The sequence below is a fragment of the Mus pahari genome, chromosome 19 (genome assembly GCF_900095145.1).
Source record: "Mus pahari chromosome 19, PAHARI_EIJ_v1.1, whole genome shotgun sequence".
Taxonomy (NCBI): Eukaryota; Metazoa; Chordata; class Mammalia; order Rodentia; family Muridae; genus Mus; species Mus pahari.
Window position 1 is genome coordinate 20,371,852 of NC_034608.1, and position 22,034 is coordinate 20,393,885.

Below are 22,034 nucleotides of genomic sequence, written 5' to 3' on the forward strand. Positions count from 1 at the left end.
CAGAGGCAGGCAGATTTCTGAGTTCGAGGCCAGCCTGGTCTACAGAGTGAGTTCCAGGACAGCCAAGGCTACACAGAGAAACCCTGTCTCGAAAAAAACAAAACAAAACAAACAAAAAAAACAAAGAAGGAAAAAAAGGAAGGGAAGGAGGAAGGGGGAAGGAGGAAAGAAGGGAGGGGGAAACAGAGGGAACAGAAAGAAAATGTTTACAAATAGAACTGCCTTGGGAATTTTCCTCTATGTACACTCCTTTTTATATTTTACCATCAAGGGCATGATTAAACTCCTAGAGTATGGGGCAGTGCATCATGTCGACTTCCATCCTTCCTTCTGAATCTCTGTTTTCTTCCATTATCCTTTGGAGAGTTCCTTTAACTACTCTCAAGGACAGCAAGCTCTTAGTATTCCTTTGTAGGTCACACTCATCATCTTTGCCTCCAGAGCATCTGCAGAAGTCATGTAAGGGAGGAGAGATGGCTTTGCTCAAGCTTTTGGAGAGAATGCTCCATGGTCTCTTGGCCCCGTGTGCTCAAGACCATCATGGTGGCAGGGCCATGAAGTGACAGAACCTCTCTCAGCTCATGGAAGTGAGGAAACAGAAAGGAAGAAGGAACCATGGACAAAACATCCTCAAAGACCAGTGCAGATCCACACCTTCCAGCAAGGCCTCACTTCCTGAAGTCACCACAACCTGCCAAAATAATGTCACCAAGTAGGGGCCAAGTATTCAATGAGTGAGCCTGTCAGGGACATATCCTATCTAAACTATACCACCCTTCCTCAGAAAAGGAAGTGGTGTGCGTGTGCGTGTGCGTGTGTGTGTGTGTGTGTGTGTGTGTGTATACACGCTCACGTGCATGTGTGTATATGTTTCTGCCTTTTTTTTTTTTTTTAGTTCTGTGCATCAAATAACACAAACATAGTGTTGTGAGATTCTACTGGAAAGAAACACGTCCCTCTAACTACAGGAACTGAGAGGGGCCTAGGAAGTTACACAGTGAGAGACTGTTTGACTTGCCTGAGTCAGAACTGCCTTAAACCCCCAGCTCAAGGGGAAAGAGAAGGAAGGAGAAGAAGGAAAGTTGTGTGGGGTGGAGCTAGAGCCAGAGGAAGGAAGAAGACTCAGAGAGGTGAAGGAGGAAAGGTAGAGAGAGGAAAGATGGTAGCTAGCTGGTCAAAGTGGTGATTTGCCAAAGACGGAGGCGGGGCCTAGATGAGAAAGACTGATGAGCACTCAGCCTTCCTGCCTTTTCTCCCTTCCAAAGCATCTCCCCAGACCTGAGTTCCACAAGCCCGAGCTTTGAGGACAGTGCGCCTTCCTCCTTCCACGCTGCCAGCTCTCACACCGCTTTCCTCCTCCCGACTCTTGTCCCCTCAGCTCTGGCTTCTGAGCAGAAAACAGCAGCGACCTAGGAACCCAGCTTTCTTGGACCCTTTTGCTACTCTGCCTCCCTCCCCGTACATGCAGGGCCCCTCTACACTCTCACAGACCACAGGACAAAGCAGAAGGAGAAATCCGAGACTTTATTTGATTATGCAAGGGGAGGGGGGTCTGATATTTTTCCAGTCCTGCTGGGTGGTCAGTCTCTGAAGAGTCTAAGAAGGCAGAAAAGAGCACTCCAAGAGGTGCTTCCTCCACTGCAGTGCCCTGCACTGACAGCCTCGGACTTATCTAGGACATTGATGACCTCAGACACTCGGATGCTCCCAATGTGCTGAAAATCTGCTAAAAGCTTGTGTGAGTCCCGAGCGCAGCCCATGATGAGGAAGGTGGTGTTGAGATTCCCTACAAGGAAGGAAGAGAAGAAGCCGGGATGGATAGCGTCAAGAATCAAGAGCCCTGCTCTCTTCCCAGAGGCCGGCCCTTCACCAACCAGGACGCCAGCTCTCCCACCAGAGATTGGGACCCCAGGAAGCATACCTGGTCTGACTTGGAATGCATGTGCCTAGCCTCCTGTACTCAAATCTTACCTCCAGTTCTCACCAGTGGAACAAAGGCCCTAGAGACTGTGCCCACAGACAGTCATTTGATAAAAGTTCATCTGCTCTCACCTGCCTGAAATGTTAAGGTAGAACTGTAACATGAGGAAGCAGCGAAGGGGCAACTCTCTGTGGTGACAAAGCTTGGAAGACACTCCTGGTCGTGCTTGCCTACGCAGCTTGGACAGCTTTTGGCAGAAGGTAGTGTGGACATGGGTTGGCTGGCCTTGAGTCTCACAAAAGGCTCCAGGTTGGTTAGATTGTTGCAGAGATAGGACCTGCAGACGCGGCTGTAGGAGGCAATGGACACTCCGGGTGGAGACACGAGATAGGAGATTTGTGGGGGGTAAGAAAAGGCGGAGCTGCAGCCTTTGAAACTCAGGACTCCCTTACTGGTGCCTGAAGAGCAGAAGAGTGAGAGGTTACTGTCGCTGACCCAGCCCCACTCAGGCTGCTCCCCTTTCTAGCCCCTATTTTCCCTGAACTCCCCAGGTCCCAAGGCCAGCTTCCATCTTCCCGTGTCTGCAGACTGCGCTGTATGGGGTTGAGAAGCCGGGCCATTCTGTCTTCTGGTCCTTGCTGCTCTTGCTCCTGTGTCTGCTTCATCCTTCCCTCTTCCCCAGGTTGTCCCTGCCCACCAGGGACCTGTCTACTTCCATCCTACATTACAGTTATCTGAGACCTATCTTGTTCTTGCCAGTAATTCCTAGTCCTCACTCTTCCGCCCTTAATGTCCCCCAAAGTAGTCACACTTAAGTAACTGATGTGTCCCCTTTGACTTGGTGTGCCATCAAGACACATAAAGTCTTTCACAGTCACACATTTTTATTGTGTGCATGTGGTAATACTACTATCTAAAATGATCAGCATTATGCTTTTATGATCAATTTGTACACATATGGGTGTATAATCTGTGTGTGTGTAATCCCAGTGTGTATATAATTCTAGTGTGTGTGTAGATAATCCAGTGTGTGTTTATAATCCCAGTGTGTGTGTGTGTGTGTATAATCCCCATGTATGTGTGATTATAGTCCCAATGCGAGTGTGTGTGTATAATCCCGGTGTGTGTATAATCCCAATGTGTGTATATAATATAATCCCAGTGTGCGTATATATGTATAATCCCTGTGTGTGTGTGTGTATGTATGTGTGAATTCCCAATCCCAATGTGTGTGTTTATAATCCCAATATATGTGTGTTTATAATCCCAATGTATGTGCTTATAATCCCAGTGTATGTTTGTGTGTGCATGTGTGTGTGTGTGTGTGTGTGTGTGTGTGTGTGTGTGTGTGTGTGTAATCCTAGTCCCAGGTGTTAGAACTAAGAAGGTAAGCGAGCAGGAGAATGAGCAGAAGGAGTTGTGTCACCTGTCTCGATGAACACGACGGTCTCCTCGCAGCCCTCCCTCTGATTGCACACCATGCTCCTCAACAGAAGCCACTTCCACTTATGCAAAGACACAGCTCTGAAGGCTGATGCTGTCGCCTCATAGCACAGTAGAGCTTCAGTACCTAAAGACACAATATTCCTCCATTCATCTGTCTCCCACACCACCTTCTCTTTTTGTGTGTTGGTACTTTAGGGTCTGCCGGGGGTGGGGGAGAGGTTGTTTTCAATTTTTATTTTTGTTTTTGTTTTTTTTTCAAGTGAGGGTTTCTCTGTGCAGCCCTGGCTGTCCTGGAACTCACTCTGTAGACCAGGATGGCCTCAGACTCAGAGAACCACGTGCCTCTGCCTCCCAAGTGCTGGAACCAATGACCCATCATGGCTTTCCATGTCACCATCTTAACCTCAGCCCACAGAAAGCCTGAGCCCTGAGGGGAGCAGATACTCAGCCCGCTTTCCACCAGACATCGCACAGCCTCCCACATATGGCCTTATAGCTTCCAGCCCTGCAGGACATACAAGGCAGTAAAGAGATGGCTTCTAAGAGGCACAGCAGCTGCAGAGATCTCCAGGCCCGCAGTACCATGGTTCCGTGTCAGGGTCCTGGATGTGACACCTCACTCTGGAGCCAATTTCAGATGGAATCTCAAGTTTGACTCTTGTCGATCCCTGAATCCTCTGTCCACTTCCCTGTGGGTCACTGTTTCTAAGGAAGAAAATTGACTGTGTCAGCTGCTGTGGTATGGGCGCCTTCAATAACACAGGTTTCCCATCTCGGTGCTCTCCCCTCCAAATACCCAGCATCATCTGCTTTCCAAAGGACACCTCTCACTCTCCTGCCTGGGACCTCCCTCTGGCCATGGTGCTGATCCAAAGACCCACCATTACACAGGCTGTTCTCCAGCCAAACGCAATGAAATCAGAACAGCAAGTTGAGAATTAGCACTTCAATGTGAACCGAGCATGGTAGATCACACTTGCACACCTGCAGCCCCAGCTCACAGGAGGGTGACCTACACTTAAGGCCAGTCAGACCAAACTAACAAATTCACTGCATGAGGCCCTGTCTCAAATACAAAAAGCCCAGGAGAGAGTAAATACAGACATATTTTTAAATCCCCTTTTTTGATTAAGGAAATTAAAGTATTTAGAACTGAAGAATAACAACCATAATGCACATCACTCACAGACAAAGATGCATATAAAATCTGCAAGAAACTAAATATGGTCTAGTTACAGTATTATGCTGTCAATTTCATGATAATATACCATGGTGGTGTATGCCTATAGCCCCAACATTTGTAAAGGGGAGAGTGGAGAACCAGATTTTAAAGATCACCTTGAACTCCGTAACACATTTAAGGCTAGCCAAACATTAACAAAACAACAAAAACTACACAAAACATACAAACGTATTCAAAGCAATGGCATAAGAAAATATGTACTACTTTAAACTGACAAAACTAGGGATCTTCTTTACATCACCAAGAAAAAGAGAGCGAAGTTCGGCTAAGCCCATGAAGAAACTATCCTCTCAAAGAGTCAAGACTAGGCCTTTGAGGAGGTGCTCAAATCTAACCATAGCCTGGAAAATGCAATCAATCTTGCAAACTGTATCATTATACAACTCACAGGCTGACAGCAATCAGTGAGCTGGAAAGGGGCGACTGTAGGCAGACTTGAGGTAATAAAGACACTTCTGTACACTGTGGTTTGTGCAGTGATTGAGGGAAGAGTGGATGGACCCCTGGGGTAAAAAGGAATTGGGAGTTCCCAGCAGTGCCTGAAGCCTAGTGCAGGGAGAAGTTTGACAATAGTCAAATTAGGTTTATAAATACCCACTAGATAAATATAATAAAAATCTTCACCCTCCAATACATGAGAAGACATCATTGTGTGATGTGACAGGTAAGAGGTTCACCCCTCTTAAAACTAAGGGAGTGCACAACCCACAGGAAGACACACCACAGAACAGCACACCACAGAAGCAATCGATGTGCACGTGCAGCCAGGCAGTGGTGGCAAAGGCCTTTAATTCCAGCACTCTGGAGTCAGAGGCAGGTGGAACTTTTAGTTTGAGGCTAGCCTGAGAAGTGGCTCAGCGATTAAGAGCACTGCTTGCTCTTCCAGCCAGCCCCAGGTTCAATTCCCAGCACCTACACAAAGAGCTCACAACTTTCTATAACTCCAGTTCCAGGGATCCAACAGCTCACACCAAAGCACATGAAATAATAATTTTTTTTAAAGTACAGATGAGCCAGGCGATGGTGGCGCACGCCTTTAATCCCAGTACTTGGGAGGCAGAGGCAGGCAGATTTCTGAGTTAGAGGCCAGCCTGGTCTACAGAGTGAGTTCCAGGACAGCCAGGACTACACAGAGAAACCCTGTCTCGAAAAATAAATAAATAAATAAATAAAATTTAAAAAAAAATAAAGTACAGATGTACACGTGCACATGGGTTAACCACGAAAAGCACAGTGCTGTCATTTAAATAAGACATGACATGACCACAGCCACAAAATACTCGTGTACTCAAGACACTATACGTCTCTGGAGATCACATACAAAATCAGAAGAAACACACTAACCACCTTAGGACGACTGCCTGCGGGAATAGGGATGCGCAGGATTGCGGGGGAAATAATTGAAACCGCGTGGGAGGGGCTGCAACGTTGCCAGGCTCTGCGCTCTCCGAGCTAAACCAAAGTTGTCATCTCCAAGTCCGAGTTCAATTAGCTGGGAGATCTCGAGCACTGTCAAACTCTTCTTCATTCACAAAACCCCGCAGGGCTATTTCATCCCTCAGGGTCATTGTGAACAAATAATAAGATTATTCAGAAGAGTACCAGAAGGCCAACCGCTTAAGCCTTCACTTCTTCTGCGCTCCCTCCTCCCGATGTGAAACCCAGCCTCTGTTCAACCTGCCCTTAAGCAATCCCGACACCCCAGGCCGGGCAGCGAGCACCTTTCCAGCCCCAGGACACATCCTCTGCATAGCAGTGGTCCAGCTGTAAGTCGCTTCCTCCACCTTCTTTAGCCAGGAAGGCCACAGACACCCGGGTGCTGTAACCCAGATGTGCGCGCCACAAGGCAGGCTAAAGAGCCTGCCCTAAACACCAGGCATGGAAGGGGCACCGAGGGAGGCCGAAGCGCCGAGCCCAGGGTGTGCGCAAGTGCAGTGGGTCTGCGTCAACGCCTCAGGACCGCGGACGCCTGCGGTTCCTGCGGTGGGGGGCGGGGGGGGCAGGGCCAGCCTCGCTCTGGCTGAGGTGATTCGACGCCCCATTGGCTGCCTGCTTCCAGAGTGAAGAACAGTCTGGTGAGGTAAAGGAGGGAGGCAACGTGTGTGTGTGTCTGAGCCTCCACTCGACGCGCTATTGGCTGGCGTGATTGTTGCCGCGGAGAAGCGGGTAGGCAAGAAAGGGGCGGGCCGTCGGGGGACGATCGCAAACCCTATTGGCTGCGGGGCGCTGTGCTTGGAGCTCATTGGTCCTCGTGTGAAGGAGCGAGCGGGGGCAGAGCCGCTCGAGCCGGCCGTTCCTCTTCGCCACTTTGTCGCCCTTTTCTCTGGGCCTTCTCCTGGCTGCCTGGGATTCGGCTCGAGGCTGTGGTAACCACCCGCTGGCGGCATGAACATCATCCCGCCCCTCCTCGCCCCGCCTCTCCTGAGCTGGGTCCCCACCATGGCCTCCCCTTGTTGCCCCCCTCGCGCTGCTCATCTCTACCCCACCCCCACCCCCACCTCCTGAGCGCGGTCCTCGTGCCCAGCCCCCTCCCTGGGTCCCTGGGGCGGGAGGGGCCACAGGCCCAGCCTTTGGGGGTAATGGATGGCTGCTGGAAGGGGGGCACCCAAGTAATGGTTGCTTGGGGAGGGGCAGTGCATGCCATTAACACGGGGTACAGGGGCATAAGCGCCTCAAGCCGCGGTGGCTACATGGATTTTCAAGACACCCATGCAGCCGGGTACAAGAAAGTGGCGTCCTGGGAACACCTTTGGCCTACAGCAGGACTGCACTCTGCAGGGGCTCAGTAGCCATTTGGGAAGGGGGATGTTTGTTTGTTCGTTTGCTTTTGTTTGTTTGTTAGTTTTGTGTGGCAGAGTTTCATGGCCAGGGCAATCGTCAACTCCTAGCAACAACCTTAAACTACTGCTCCTCCTGCCCCTACCCCACAAAACCTGTCATCTTAAGCCTCTGCCACCACACTCAGTCAGGTTTTGTTGTTGTTGATTTTCTTTTTCTTTTTTTTTTTTTAAAGATAGTCAATTGCCCAGTCTGGCCTAGAACTCACAATACCCCTGCCTTACACGCCTAACTGCCAGGATTACAGATCTCAGCATGTGTGGTTTAGTAAATATTTGTTAAACTAATGGAGTCTGAATAAAATATCTAGCAAGCGGGTGGTACAGGCCCATAATGTAATCTCAGTTACCCAGAAGGCTGAGGGAGGATAGCAAGTTCAAGGCCATCGGGGACCACTTAGCAAGATCTTGTCTCAAAAAAAAAAAAAAAAAGTGGGGAGGCTGGGTAGGTAGCTCAGTGAGGAGCATTTGGCTAGCATGTGTTTATAAGGCTTTAGGTTCAATGCCCATTTTTTTAAAAAAGCAAATCCCCTCTTGTGAAAATGGGATAGAAAAATCTTTTTAAAAAAATATTTAATGTGAATGTTAGTATATGAGTACACTGGCTGTCTTCAGACACACCAGAAGAAGGCATCAGACTCCATTACAGATGGCTGTGAGCCACCATGTGAGTGCTGGGAATTGAACTCGGGACCTCTGGAAGAACAGTCAGTGCTCTTAACTGCTGAGCCATCTCTCCAGCCCTATAGAAAATCTCTTGGGGATAATATTGTTACTATAGAGTACAGAAACAAAAGCCGGACTTTGGTGACAGACACCTTTAACCCAGAAGCAGAGCAGATGAATGTCTATGAGTTTGAGTCCAACCAGGTCTTCATAGAACATTCCAGGCCAGCCAGGGATACACACATAATAGTGAGATCTTGTCTCCAAAAGTAATTAATTAAAAAAAAAAAAAATCAAGGGGGCTGAGGAGGGGGCTCAGTGGATAAAGCAGCACCTTGAGCACATTTGTGAGTACCTGAGCTCAGATCCCCACATTAAAAGGTGGGTGCAGTGACATGTACCTGTGATCCCACTAGGGGTGGGGAGCTGAGACAGGTGGATATCTGAAGCTCATCAGCCAGACAGTCTAGCTAAACTGGAGAGGAGTTAGACTGTGGAGGGGAGGCATCTAATGTCGGCCACTAGACTCCAGACATGCTTACAGACTGTTAAAGCACACCCCCAGAGTCACAGTGAGAGCAGAGAAAACGTGGATTGAATTGGATAGCTCATGTGGGCCTCAGAACTGAGGGGCCACATAACAATGTTTGTAAGGACCGGACAGTGCAAGGATATGATGACAGTTGCTGAAGAGGATGCCTGGAAGCCCTGTTTGTAGACCAGAGTGTGAGCGTGCTTGAGGGCTCTGGGAGGGTGAGCGTATATATACTCGAGCATGACAAAGCGTGCAGGTGAGCAAAAGTGAAGGATCTTAGTGTTGAATGAATACTTAAGAAAGAAAAGAGGGTCGATGAGAAAGGTTGTGGGGTGAAGAGAAAAGAAGCCAAGATGAAAGCTGGGTCCTGAGAGGGGAGATAGATGGCCACAGATGTGGCTTCCCAAAAACAGAAGGGCTGGGTAGGACAGAGCCAATGTAACTGTCCCAACCCACCACTCCTGCCCCTTAGATCCATGGACCCCAGTGAAACAGCTGCTCTCCACCACTGTTCCGCTGACTCTTCCCTAGCCGATGAGGCCAGAGTGCCCCAGAGTACAGAGCTTATTCCTAGGAGACCAGTCAGTCGGTCTCCAACCTGTGCCCGCTGTCGCAACCATGGGGTCACAGCCCATCTCAAGGGCCACAAGCGCCTCTGCCTCTTTCAGGCTTGCGAGTGTCACAAATGTGTCCTCATCCTGTGAGTATATGGTCCCGGGGGAGGGGGACTCTCCTCCAAAAGGCTGACTTAGACTTGCAACACCCCTCTCTTAGGGAACGTCGGAGGGTCATGGCTGCCCAAGTGGCCTTGCGCAGGCAGCAGGAGGCACAGCTGAAAAGGCACCTGGCTCAGGGACTGATGAAAGGGGCAACCCCTCTGAAAGCTTCCCTCCGTGTCAAGAAGGGAGCCATTCGGCCAGGGGTCCCTTGTGAGTGTCTCTGGTTAGGAGTGGGACAGGGATCTGGATGCAGGAGGATAAGGGCAAGCAAGCATCCCTGTCCCGAGACTAAATTAGTGCCAGCTTTGGCCAGCGCTTACCTCCCAGAACCTCACATTCTCCATCTATAAATGTGTTCAGGATCTGGGCAGGGGTGGCGCACTCCTTCACTCTTACCGCTCAGTTGGCAGAGGCAGGCAGATCTCTGAGTTTAAGGCCAGACTGGTCTACAATTCCAGCTTCAGGACAGCCAGGGCTACACAGAGAAACACTGTCTTGAAAAACAAAACAAACAAAATGTGCTCAAGGGGGCTGGAAAGATGGGCCAGCAGTCAAGAGTGCTGTCTCACAGGGTAGCTCACAACCACATCACACATGTGGTGCACAGACATACATATATGCAGGCAAAACACTCACACACATGAATAAGCAAAAGTTTGTCTTCAAATGTGGGCAAGGGATACAGCGACAGCTGAAGAGAGAAGATGGAAGGGGGCAGCAGTGAGTGGGTCAGGGTAAAGGTACTCGCTGTGCAAACCTAGTGACCTGAGCTCGATCCTCGGAGCCTACAGAAAGAAGGGCAGAACTGACTCCCCACCGTGGCCCTTGGCCTCCATGTGCACACCATGGCGTCCAAACACAATAATACATGTTTTTAAAGAGAAGAGTGGGGTGTGGTGGCCATGTCCATAATCCCAGCACTGCAGACAGAAGGTGAACTGGAAGCCAACCAAGCTAGATCCCTGTCTAGAGGAGGGCTACACAGGAGAAGCAAGCATCAGAAAAGGCCTGGCCATGGTAGTATGTGCAGGCAGAAGCAGGAGGCTCGGGTTCAAAACCAGCCTGGGCCTCATGAACCAAAGAAAAGAAGCCAGAGCGAGATGAGACCTTAGCTGAAATTGGAGTAGGAAAGGAGACAGGAAATTGGCTCACTGGATCTCTCCCTGGTTCCTCACAGCTGGAAAGGAGAACATAGCACCCCAGCCTCCGAGTCCCCATGGTGCAGTCCCACTGGTACTGACACCCCCTGGGAAGGTAAGAGACCTGAGGGAATGGCTCCTAGCCTGGCTCCTGCCCCAGCTGTTTCCTCTGTGCTCCCTGGATTCCAGCTGCAGCCCTGACTTGCATTGTGCTCTTCAGCAAGTTAGTTCTTCGGGTGAACTAAAATGGGACTTAAGAGCCTCCCACAGCCGGGCCTGGTGGCGCAGGCCTTTAATCCCAGCACTCGGGAGGCAGAGGCAGGCGGATTTCTGAGTTCAAGGCCAGCCTGCTCTACCAAGTGAGTTCCAGGACAGCCAGGGCTATACAGAGAAACCCTGTCTCGAAAAACCAAAAAAAAAAAAAAAAAAAAAAAAAAAGAGAGCCACCCACAGTTGCTTGTCCCACCCTCATCCCAGAGCATGCTCACTTCAGCCTTGCCCCCTACCTTGCAGGAGAACTATGGGCCACTGCTGCTCAGCCGCCCCCCGGAAGCCTTGCCTTTGCCCTGGACTCCGGTGCCTCCTGGGCCTTGGGGCCCTGGACACTGGCTGCCCCCAGGCCTCTCAATGCCACCTCCAGTGGTGTGCCGCTTGCTGTGCCAAGAACCTGCTGTCCCTCTTCATCCTTTCCATGGTAAGAAGTTAACTTACCTGGCCACCGACCATGCAGAAGCTGTACCTAGACCCCTACACATTCATAGCAAATGTGCAGCTTGGTTTTCATGTGGGTTCCCTAACAAGTGGAGTGGGGGCTGTCTCTGACTCTGCTGCCTGCTATTGAATCCCCTCCCCCCCTACTTAGACTACCTGGTTGGGCCTCAGTGAGAGAGGATGTGCATAGACTAGACACCCGAGGATATGGAGGGTACCCAAGGGGGCTCACCTTCTCTGAGAAGAAAAGGAGGGGACACTGGGGGAAAGAATTTGTAAGGGTGGAACTGGAAGTAAGGAGGGAGGGTGCTGTGATCAGGGTGTGAAGTGAATTTTAAAAAAAAAACAAAACAATAATGTTAATTCACCTTTTATTCAACAGATATTTGAATGCTAAGTTGCCACTGTACCAGAAAGGGGAGAGAAAAGAGACCTGGGTGGGTAGAGAGAGCACAGTCCTGTGACCCTGAGCCCTGTGCATTCTGTGTTCTTTTGTCTCCTTAGGCTTTGACCCTGGCACCTCTCTCCGGCTGCCCACTCATGGGACTCTCCCGACCTGCCCAGGATCTCGCTCAGTACTGACGGCTCCACTTTCTGGGGAGCCCCAAGGACCCCCTAACCTGCCTCACACGTAAGTAGGAACACAAAAGGAAATGTGTTAATTTTCAGTTTATCTTTGTACTTCATACCATAACTGCTAATATAAAAGGAAAAGTTTTAGGCTAAGTGTGCTGGTGCACACCTGTAATCCTGGTGTTCGGCAGGTAGAACCAGCAGGTCCGGCTTCCAATTTTTCTCTAAAAGACAGCGAAAGAGTAGCAGACAGGCAGGCAGGCATCTTCTGTTTGATAACTGAGGCTTTGATGAGACTTTGCACCTCTCAGATCCTGTTCTAAATATCAGTAATTTCTAGATGCCACTCATCTCGGGTCATCATAATAATTAACAACACCTAACACTGGCCTGACCATGCTTCTGAAACAGGTACAATAGGGTAGGGTTGTCTGATGACATGGAAAGCCACGGTGGTAAGGCACAGGTATAGACCAGAGGCCATTAGAGCAAGCTTCTTGAAGGCGTTATTCCTTGAGAAACAGGAAGCTGGGTAGTGGGACAGACAGCAGTTCCATTCCCGCTGGTCCTCCCTTCTGCTTCTGAGACACTACCACCAGTGACTCCCTCCCTATAACCTTCACAGAAGCCTAAGAGGGGAACACTCACAGAGATTCTCATTTTATAGAAAGTAAAATGGCCAAGATAGAGAACAAGACTTGCCCAAGTCCAGAAAGTTCTCCAGTTCCCAGATCAGAATGTCCCACCCACTTCCGGTGTGTCTCTCTCTCCTTTTTCCAGATGTTCGACTCTGATACTCCAGTCCTGTGGCACCCCAGACTCTCTTCTGCTGCAGCCACAGGTCTTGGGAAAGAAGTGGCATCCAGGAGCCTGGGAGGAATTTGAATCTGTAAAAGGGGATTAAAGGAAGGAAGTACTTGGAGGTTGGAGGGAAGTGAGATTCCCAGTGTGCTCCTCTCCCTGTCCTTTGCAGGCCCCTGGAGCCTCCTGCCTGGCCTGGACATCTGGCCCCTCGGAGCGGCAGCTGCAGCGGGAGGCAGCTGAGGCCCTTGTAGGTCTGAAAGACTCATCCCAGGCTCCCCGCCTGACCCCATCTGTCCCCCCTAACCCTGCCTGGATCTCTCTGCTCCACCCCTGTGGCCCACCAGGTAACCTTCCTAAGAAGAGAGGATGAGATAAGTTTGGTTGGGAAATAGTAGCCATTAGAACAAGCAGGGACTAACTAAAAATGGGACAGATACTAGTTGAATTCCCTCAGGTCAGGGCCCCAGAGTTTCTCAGCCAGGCCTGTGAGACTGCAGTTGAACATTGTTCTGAGAATCACTACTTACCAGTTTTGTTCCAAATGACAAAATGTCCAGTGCCTTGACTTCAGGAAACTGAGTCCTGAAGGAAAAGACTTTCAGGGGCTGGCATATAATAAAACACTGCAGAGACTGGACTCCAGACCCCAGCTCCTGCTCAAGTCTGGAAGGGAGGGAAGTAACCAGGGTCTGGGCTAGGGAGACTGATAACTGTTTTCCAGGAACTTCTATTCTGGTTGGGGAACCTGGAAACCCTCACAAGGCTCAGTGGCAAGACTAGAAGACATGTGAGGAAGGAAAGCTCAGTGGAGCAGAGATGGCCCCTGAGATGGCCTCTGCTACCCAGAGAGCCTGAGAAGGCCCCTGTCCAATGCTGTATTGGTCTAGAGCAGTAGTTCTCAACCTGTGGGCCATAACCCCTTTGGGAATCAAATTATCCTTTCACGGGGATCATTTGTTTTCACCTGAGACCATGGGGAAAACAGAGATTTGCATTACAATTCATAACAGTAGTAAAATTACAAGTTATGAAGTAGTAACATTTTTATGGTTGGGGGAGCAGGGGGGGTCACCACAACATGAGGAACTGTATTAAAGGGTTACAGTATTAGGAAGGTTGAGAACCACCGTTCTAGAGGATCTGCTGGACCCAGGAGAGATGAGGCTGGAAGGCTTCTGATTATAGATGTGGCATGCAAGTCTGGAACAGCAGCTGTACAAAGGGGATCTGGGAATGTTCTGAGCTAGACAGAGCATGGTAGCTTTGGTGGAGGGACTAGAGAAAGCAAGACTGGAGGCAGGCACACCAGCAGAGAGTAAGAACACAGCAGGGTGGGGTTAGGTCAGTGGGATACTGGAGGAGTGAGGGTCAGTGGACTGGATTTGACCTGGACCTGACCCTTCCTGTGTGCCTTCAGCTCCTCCTGGGGGAAGAGGATTCCAGCCTGTTGGCCCACCTCTCCGGCCCAGTCCAGGTTCCTCTGTCTCTCTGCATATTGGGCGTCTGGGATCTATCTCCCTCCTCAGCTAGAGAGCAGAGGTGGAGGCTACCTCACTGGGACAAAGAGACAACAAACTGCAGGCACTGCATATTTGGTATTTTATTTGAGTTTTGCATGGGATTTAATGTAATGCAAGCTTCAGCCTTTTATATATATATAAATATATAAGCTTTCAGGTTCCTTTTTTAGTGTGGGTATTTCCTTGACTGAAGGTGGATATTCTTGTAGCCCGTTTGAATACTAAGCCCCCCAATAAAGGCAGTTGGGCAGTTTAAGATGACTCATATATAAATACATTTTTTTCATGAGTTTATGCTCTCTATATGCCTGTGTTCTTATGTCTGTCTCTGAATGTGAAAATACAAGGTTATGTTCACTTTGTATGTAGGTTTCTGTAAGCAAGAAATAAACCTTTGCCATCTAAGCCATTGAGAGTTTATTATCATTGTGACCTAGTCTATCCTGACTGACAGAAAGGACTGTCTCTTGAGAACTTCCACAAAGTTGGACATGTTGGCTCACTCCTATCACATGCTCTGTACCTGATATAACCAGTTTTCTGCTATCCAGAGAGCCACAAATTAAAATGCGTACACTGGGGTCAAGTAAACCATCTAAAGAAGTGTAGATGGCCAGATGGGGGCTGGGAAACAGATTGCATGCCTTACCTCCGAGCAGCCTTCCTTAACCTATTCAATTACTCCAGGAAGAAACATAGGCTCAGGGTTGCCACATCCTCTGATTTTTTTTCAAGAGAAATTAGGAAACTGGGTTTCTGTTTACAACATCTTATAATAATTTTCAAACATTGGTACAGCCTTCTTTAAATGTTTTATTGACCAAATAACATAGCTTCAGGTCAACTTTGGCCAACAGAACACTAATTTGATTCTAATCTAACATGACATTTTCCAGATGTGAAGTCTGGAGCCAGTCAGGACAAGAAGAAAGAAGTTAGTCTTTATCGGGAGTTTTTCCTAACTAAGAGGGTTCAATGTGTTTTGTTTTTGTTTTGTTTGTTTGTTTGTTTGTTTGGGGGGTCGAGGTAGGGTTTCTCTGTGTAGCCCTGGCTGTCCTGGAACCCACTTTGTAGACCAGGCTGGCCTCGAACTCAGAAATCCACCTGCCTCTGCCACCATGCCCGGGTTGTTCAATGTGCTTTTTAAAAAGTCTATTAGAGGATCTGGGGCTATAGTGCAGTGGCACAGTGCTTGCCAGGAATGTGGGGCCCTAAATTCAATATTCAGCATGTTACACAAAGTATAAACCAGAAAATACAAGGCTCAATCAAGGATTAGAGAGAATATTTTCCATTTGTTGAGTAGTGACAGCCCCAACAGCAGCTCTGTATGCAATCTATGCTAAAAGAGAGAAAGTGGTTAGCCCAAAAGTTCATGGAAATTGTCTAGAAACCAATCAGAAGGATTCCTTCTTGCTGTCAAGCCTTCTAAAATCACAGAATGAAAGAGTTGAGACTACAGGGAACACATCAGGCAGAAAGAAGCACTTCTCACAAACGTCGCTCCCTTTTCCTACCAAGGTTGTTATGTAATGGTTTCGATTGCTGTGATAAGCATCATGACCAAAGCAACTTAGAGAGGAGAGGGACTATTTGACTGACATGTCCCAACCACAGTCGGTCCCTGGAGGGAGTCAGGCCAGGAACTCAAGGCCCACCCTAGAAGTAGTAGGAACTGGAACAGAGGCATTAGAGGGTCACTGCTTCCTGACTTGTTCATCATTATTTTCTCAGCCTGCTTTCTTACACAATTTAGAACTACCTGCCCAAGGTTGGTATCAACACAGTAGGCTGGGCTCTCCTACTTCAATCATTAATCAAGAAATAACTCCACAGACATGCCTGCAGGCCAGCCTCATGGGAACATCTCCTGAATAGAGGGCTTCTTCCCAGATGACTGTAGTTTGTGTCAAGTTGACAAACAAACCAGTACAGTTGATCCTTTGCCAGCTTCACACACACACACACACACACACACACACACATATTCAAACACATTTACACACATATTCACACACATACATACATACATACATACATACATACATACATATATAAACACACATATACCATATGCACAAACACACAACGACTATTTAACAATTTCCTTTCTTGCTTATCCCCAAGATCTCATGTTAATATTAGTATCACAACAGAAAACACAGTCCTTTTATGTATGTGTGTGTGGTTTTTGGGTTTTTTTTTGTTTTTTGTTTTTTGTTTTGTTTTTTTTTTTTGGTTCAGGGTTTCTCCGTGTAGTCCTGGCTGTTCTAGAACTCAATCTATAGACCAGGCTGACTTTGAACTCAGAGATCCACCTGCCTCTGCCTCCCAAGTGCCGGGGTTAAAGATGTGCAACACCCCATACACTCACAGTGCAACTTTTTAAAGAGCTTTACTATTTTTCTTATTTATTGCATGGGTCTTTTGCTTGCATATATGTCTGTGTACATGCAGTGCCTACCAAGGCCAGAAAAGGGCATCAGTCCCTCTGGAATTGGAATTAGGACCTTATGGGTGCTAGGAATTGAACCCAAGTCCTCTGGAATTGCAGCCCATGTGCTTGACCACTGTGCTATTTCTCCAGGATTAATTGGTTGGTTTTGAGATGGGGTCTAACTCTAACCCATTTTCAAATTCATTTTGTAAGCCGAGCTAGCCTCAAACTCAAGGCACTCTTCCTACCCCCGACTTACTGAGTGCTGAATCACAGGTTCTTATCAAGAGCCACCAGAAGTGGTGCACGCCTTTAATCCTAATCCCAGCACTCGGGAGGCAGAAGCAGGCGGATTTCTGAGTTCGAGGCCAGCCTGATCTACAGAGTGAGTTCCAGGACAGCCAGGGCTATACAGAGAAACCCTGTCTGGGGGGGGGGGGACAAAAACAAAAACAAAAACAAAACAAAAACAACAACAACAAAAAAGAGCCACCAGGCCCAGCTAATAATGGAGCGTATGCTTGTTATGCTCCTGTGCCAGTTCTCTTTAAGTCACTGCACAAAGGACTCCTGGTGAGCTAATAAAATACTGGGAGGACCAAAAGAGCCCATCCTTCCCAGTGGGTGGGGGGACTCAGAGCTCAGCAACAAACCTGATAACTGACAGTTCTTCCTGACACTACCTGTGCCTGTCCCTCTTTTTACTCAAGAGGATGATGGCATCCAAAGACACTTTGTTCTCTTAATTCAAGGCCTTGAGAAGGTGAGGTATTCCTACAGACCTGCAGATGGCAGAATAACGGGCCTGCCGCTCTCATCCGGGACACAGTAAGAGACAAAAAGACTAAAGCCAGCCTCATGCCTTTAGTCCCTCCCTGTGATAACTTAGATATACGATTGCCCTTTAATAGACCTGCCTAAGCTGGCTAGCAGTGCCCTGTTCTTCCGGTGACAGATGACTGAGCCCACACAGGCATAGGGCAGGGAAGGCTGCAAACCCAACTCAGCTAAGACTGCTGCTTGGGGCTAATGAAGGGTCCCCAGTGTTCCAAGGTCACACAGCCAAAAGGGATAACAGAAAAAGGCATAAGAAAGGGAAGTAAGTGGAGAGCTGCGAGAAGGCTCCGTGGAGAAAGCCCTGCCACTAAGCCTACCCTGAGCTCCAGCCCCAGAACCCACCGGGAGGTAGAAGGCCAGAACCAACCGCGTGTTACCCTCTGACTTCCGCGCTGCTGCATGCATCCTGCCCACCCATCAGCTAGTTAAAAGAAAAAGGATTATGCTAGTGTAAATCAGCAGTTAGCTGGGGTACATATCTTTTAAATAAATGACAGGGGAGGAAGCTGAGAGGAGGACTTCTCACTTTTATGGGACCCTCCTCCAAGCCAGATCTAGCAAGGCTTTCCACACCATTAGCTAGCCAAGTCATTTTCAAATCATGTGGACCCCCCAAAGGGTGCCTGAGAGAGTGTGGTGAACATGCAGAGGTCAGCTTTGAGAACAGGGAAGAATTAAGCTTTGTATGGTGACACAAGCTTCTAATCCTAACACTCCCTAGCTCTGGGAGGAAGCAGGTGAACCTCTATAACTTCAAGGCCAGCCTGGTCTATACAGAGAGTTCTATACTGTATACAGTTCTGGTCTATACAGGGTTACATAGAGATCTACCCAAAACTGGGCACAGTGGCGCATGCACTTGCTCTTGAGCACACACACACACACACACACACACACACACACACACACTGCTCTGGCCTCCACACTGACACCTCTCTGACTGGATCCCTTCCTCTGAACACTGCTTTCCTGGCTGGCTACTCCCTGTGGCTGCCACCACAGAGCAGGGAAGGATGGCGCCTGATCTGAGTGTTGAGCTGCTAAGCTTCTGCCTTGATGCTCTGCAGAAATGACCAATAAGTTTCTAACCGTGAAGTGCCCTCCTTGCTCCTCCCCACAACAACCCAAGTTTTGTTTCAAGAGTACATTTTACATTCTGTTCTTTGAAAATCCACATTCTGGTCCCTCTAGCCCTACAGGAACATGGCCCACTCCTGACCGCACTTGGAGTCCAGGGAGGAAAATGACCTCCTAACACCTAGTCCATCGAGGCTACACTCGACTCCTGTCCTCTTGTAGGCTGACACCCCATCTCCTTGGATAGCGAGCTGTTCAACGCTACGTTCATGCTCTGTAGAGAGTGACAGTACCCCATGTAGAGACTCATGGGGTCCAGAGCTTTTCCCCAAAGCAAGATCTATCCTTTTATCTGACTTGGGACTTGTGTTAAGCTCTTCAGGCCTTTATGCTCCTTAGAGGTACCAATTTGATCACTCTAAGCCAGGCTAATGTCAAGCTGTGTCCCCAACCCCCAGAATAATTGTTCAAAGAGGACAGGCCTATTGTGCAGTTTCTCTCTGGGGGACTCAGAGTAAATGATGAGCGAACTCATTCTCTACAGCACCTTGGGAATGGTGTTTCTACTCAGTGTACTCCAGCGCCAGCACCATCCACTGTAAAAATCAACAACTTCCTGCCCCAAGCCACTCGTTTTCATTCTGCTTACTTTTCGTTTCCAATCACCAGAGTTTTTTTGTTTTTTGGTTTGTTTGTTTGTTTGTTTGTTTTAAGCCACAGGGTGGTGGTGACGCACAACTTTAATCCCAGTACTTGGGAAGCGGAAGCAGGTGGATCCCTGTGTTCGAGGCCAGCCTAGTCTATAGAGTTCCAGAACAGCCAGAGAAACCCTGACTCAAGACAAAACAAGAAGAGGAGAAAAAGAAGGAGGAAGAAGAGGCGGAGAAAAAGAAGGAGGAAGAGGAAGAGGAGGAGGAAATGAAGTCATAACATTTCCAGGAAAATGAACAGAACTGGAAATGATTATGTTAAGTGAAATTGGCCAGACTGAGAAGGACAAAAAGTGTGTGTACAGAACCTAGATTTAAAATCATGCTTTAGTACTTACATGGGGGAAAGGGGTCATGAAATTAGAACGTGGGGTCATGAGAGGGGAGGAAGAGGTCTTAGGGAGGTGGGAAGTATAGCGGTGGAATTTATGGGACAGAAATAGAAGGGACTCACTAGCTGGAGGAAGGGAACCAGCAGGAGCGGCAAAAAGACATGAGTGGGCACAGCGTAAAAAGACACGCATGCGCAAAATTGCCATGGTGGGGCCCACCGCTGTATATGCTAACCTGGAAAGTAATGGAAAAAAAAAGTTTCCACATATTAACTCCTCGAATAGCGTCTCTATTGACCTTACACCAAAGTCATACATCAGCCACAAGGATGCATCCCCATTGACACAACAAGCTCTGTGTCACCGAGACCAAATGCCAGATAGAAACAACCTAAGGATGTATTCATTTCTATCAGTTTGGAGGGGGACTGGTTTATTGCCACATGGCCCCATGTCCTTGGGCAAATCACAGCTGTGCTGGGTGTGTCCTGCTGAAGGGCTAGGACTACCACACAGGTAAGAGACCCCAGGCAAGAGAAGAGTTTCCAGTTCTACCATTCCTCCAGCCAAGCCCATCTTCCACCTCCCACCACCTCTCACCAGCGGCATCCTATTTGTGAATCCATCGATCCCGTCAGAGTCCTCACACTCACATGATAGGAAGGTCCTCACCAACATTCCCAGAAGTGCACTTTACTAATCTCATACATGGTTTTTTGTATTGGTGGTGTTCTGGTTTGGGGGTTTTGACACAAAGGTCTCCTTCTGTTTGGCTGCCTTAGAACTCATTATGTAAACCAGTCTGACCTCGAATTTGCTGTAATCCTCCTGCCTGTGTCTCCTGAGTGTTAGGACCGTAGGTGCGCATCACTATGCCCAGGCCATTTAGGTTTGGTTTTTTTTTATTTACTTTTGTGTGTATGTGCATGCACATGTACATACTTGAGTGCAAGTGCCCGAGGAAGCCAGTAGAGGACATCTCATCCTCTGGAGGTGAAATTACAAGCTATTGTGAGTCTCCAGTGTAGGTGCTGGCAACTGAACTCAGGTTCTCTGAAAGAGCTGAGCCATCTGTCTCTCCGGCCCCTCAAACTGCCTTGACTTTTCACTTATGTATTGATAATTCACTTCTTTTAATATTTTTTTTTCTAATTTTAAGTCGTAGTATGTGTACAGAGAGGTGAGATATGTGAACGAACATCCGCCCGTCTCTGGGACGCGCCTGTGACAGTCGGAGGACAAAATTCTGTAGTTGGTTCTTATACCGTAACGGGCTCCAAGAATCATAGCAGGTCATCAGGCTCGCATGGCAAGAACTTCTACCTAGTGAGCGAGCCATCACAATGTAACACAGCTTCAAATAGTCTATGCTCTGCGCTGCGGGGTGGGAGTGGGAGGTTCTGAGAGCCTGGCGTAGTGACACACTCCTGTAGCGCGAAGCACGGGCATCATGAGTTCAAAGCCAGCCTTAGATAAATTAAAAAGTCCCGGGCCAGTCTTGGCTAAATAAATTAATGATATCCTGTCTCAAAACAACAAACGAGATAGAAGGTAGGTAGGTAGGTAGGTAGGTAGATAGATAGATAGATAGATAGATAGATAGATAGATAGATAGATAGATAGATAGATGCATGCATGCATACATCATGCATACATACATACATACAGATATAATAAAGTTGCACAAGTCGGCTTGGACGACTCAAGGCAAACGAGGAGACCGACTAACCGTCTGAACAACCAGACTCCGGCACTAGATGGCGGAGCTGAACCTCCACCAAGGGCCCGCCTCTACCTCTTTGTCCCCGCCCTAATCCCCGCCCCGCTTCCAACGCCTTCTTTCCCCTCCGCTAGCGTCAATGGAGCTGAAGCAACTTCCGCCCAAAGAAGGGTGGGGCTTGCGTGTCTAGCTCGGCCTCGCGAACGCTAAGGCAGGCACACAAGGTGGCGGCGGCCACATGTCCTAGGGCCCTTTCCCCGGGTTGCCTGTCACGGTTCCGCCCTTACTACTCCCACTTCCGGCCAGGAAGCAGGGTCTTGCGAGGAATCCCGCCTTCCTTTCGTGCGCGCTCAACCTCGCCCGCACTTCCGCCCTCAAATGTTTCCTCCTCGGGCCGGGCAGTGGTGGCGCACGCCTTTAATCCCAGCACTCGGGAGGCAGAGGCAGGCGGATTTCTGAGTTCGAGGCCAGCCTGGTCTACAGAGTGAGTTCCAGGACAGCCAGGGCTACACAGAGAAACCCTGTCTCGAAAAACCAAAAAAAAAAAAAAAAAAAGTTTCCGCCTCCTTGTTTCCCGCCAGACACAAGGCTCAAAGGCAGGCGCCTCCCCCAGCGCGCTGCGGTCACGCCCAAGGAAACGGAAAGAGGAACCACACCCCCTCCTCCCCCCAGCCCCTTCTCCTGGCTTCTCCACCCCTTCCTCTTACAGACCCGCCCCTTTAGGGTGGAGACGAAGCCATAGTCGCCCTCAGAGAGGCGGAGCCCTCTGGTGTCGCCGCTCTCGCGAGCGCTCCGAAGCCTCGCGAG

General features: G+C 48.9%; 2 protein-coding genes across 2 annotated transcripts; one reads left to right on the plus strand and one right to left on the minus strand.

The window, feature by feature from the left end:
• Positions 1-1,507: 1,507 nt before the first annotated feature.
• On the minus strand, positions 1,508-6,493 carry Lypd4 (LY6/PLAUR domain containing 4). The gene is made up of 5 exons (XM_021219879.1): positions 6,332-6,493; positions 3,886-4,072; positions 3,348-3,491; positions 2,053-2,379; positions 1,508-1,786 (listed from the first exon to the last, which is right to left on the minus strand). Exons 2-5 carry the CDS (start codon positions 3,950-3,952, stop codon positions 1,581-1,583), a joined length of 744 nt encoding a protein of 247 aa, XP_021075538.1. The 5' UTR covers positions 3,953-4,072; positions 6,332-6,493; the 3' UTR covers positions 1,508-1,580.
• Positions 6,494-6,858: 365 nt separating this feature from the next.
• Positions 6,859-14,519, plus strand: Dmrtc2 (DMRT like family C2). The gene is made up of 9 exons (XM_021219726.1): positions 6,859-6,976; positions 9,121-9,348; positions 9,423-9,577; positions 10,545-10,621; positions 11,020-11,200; positions 11,722-11,848; positions 12,571-12,631; positions 12,764-12,938; positions 14,012-14,519. Exons 2-9 carry the CDS (start codon positions 9,125-9,127, stop codon positions 14,122-14,124), a joined length of 1,113 nt encoding a protein of 370 aa, XP_021075385.1. The 5' UTR covers positions 6,859-6,976; positions 9,121-9,124; the 3' UTR covers positions 14,125-14,519.
• The last annotated feature ends 7,515 nt before the right edge of the window (positions 14,520-22,034 follow it).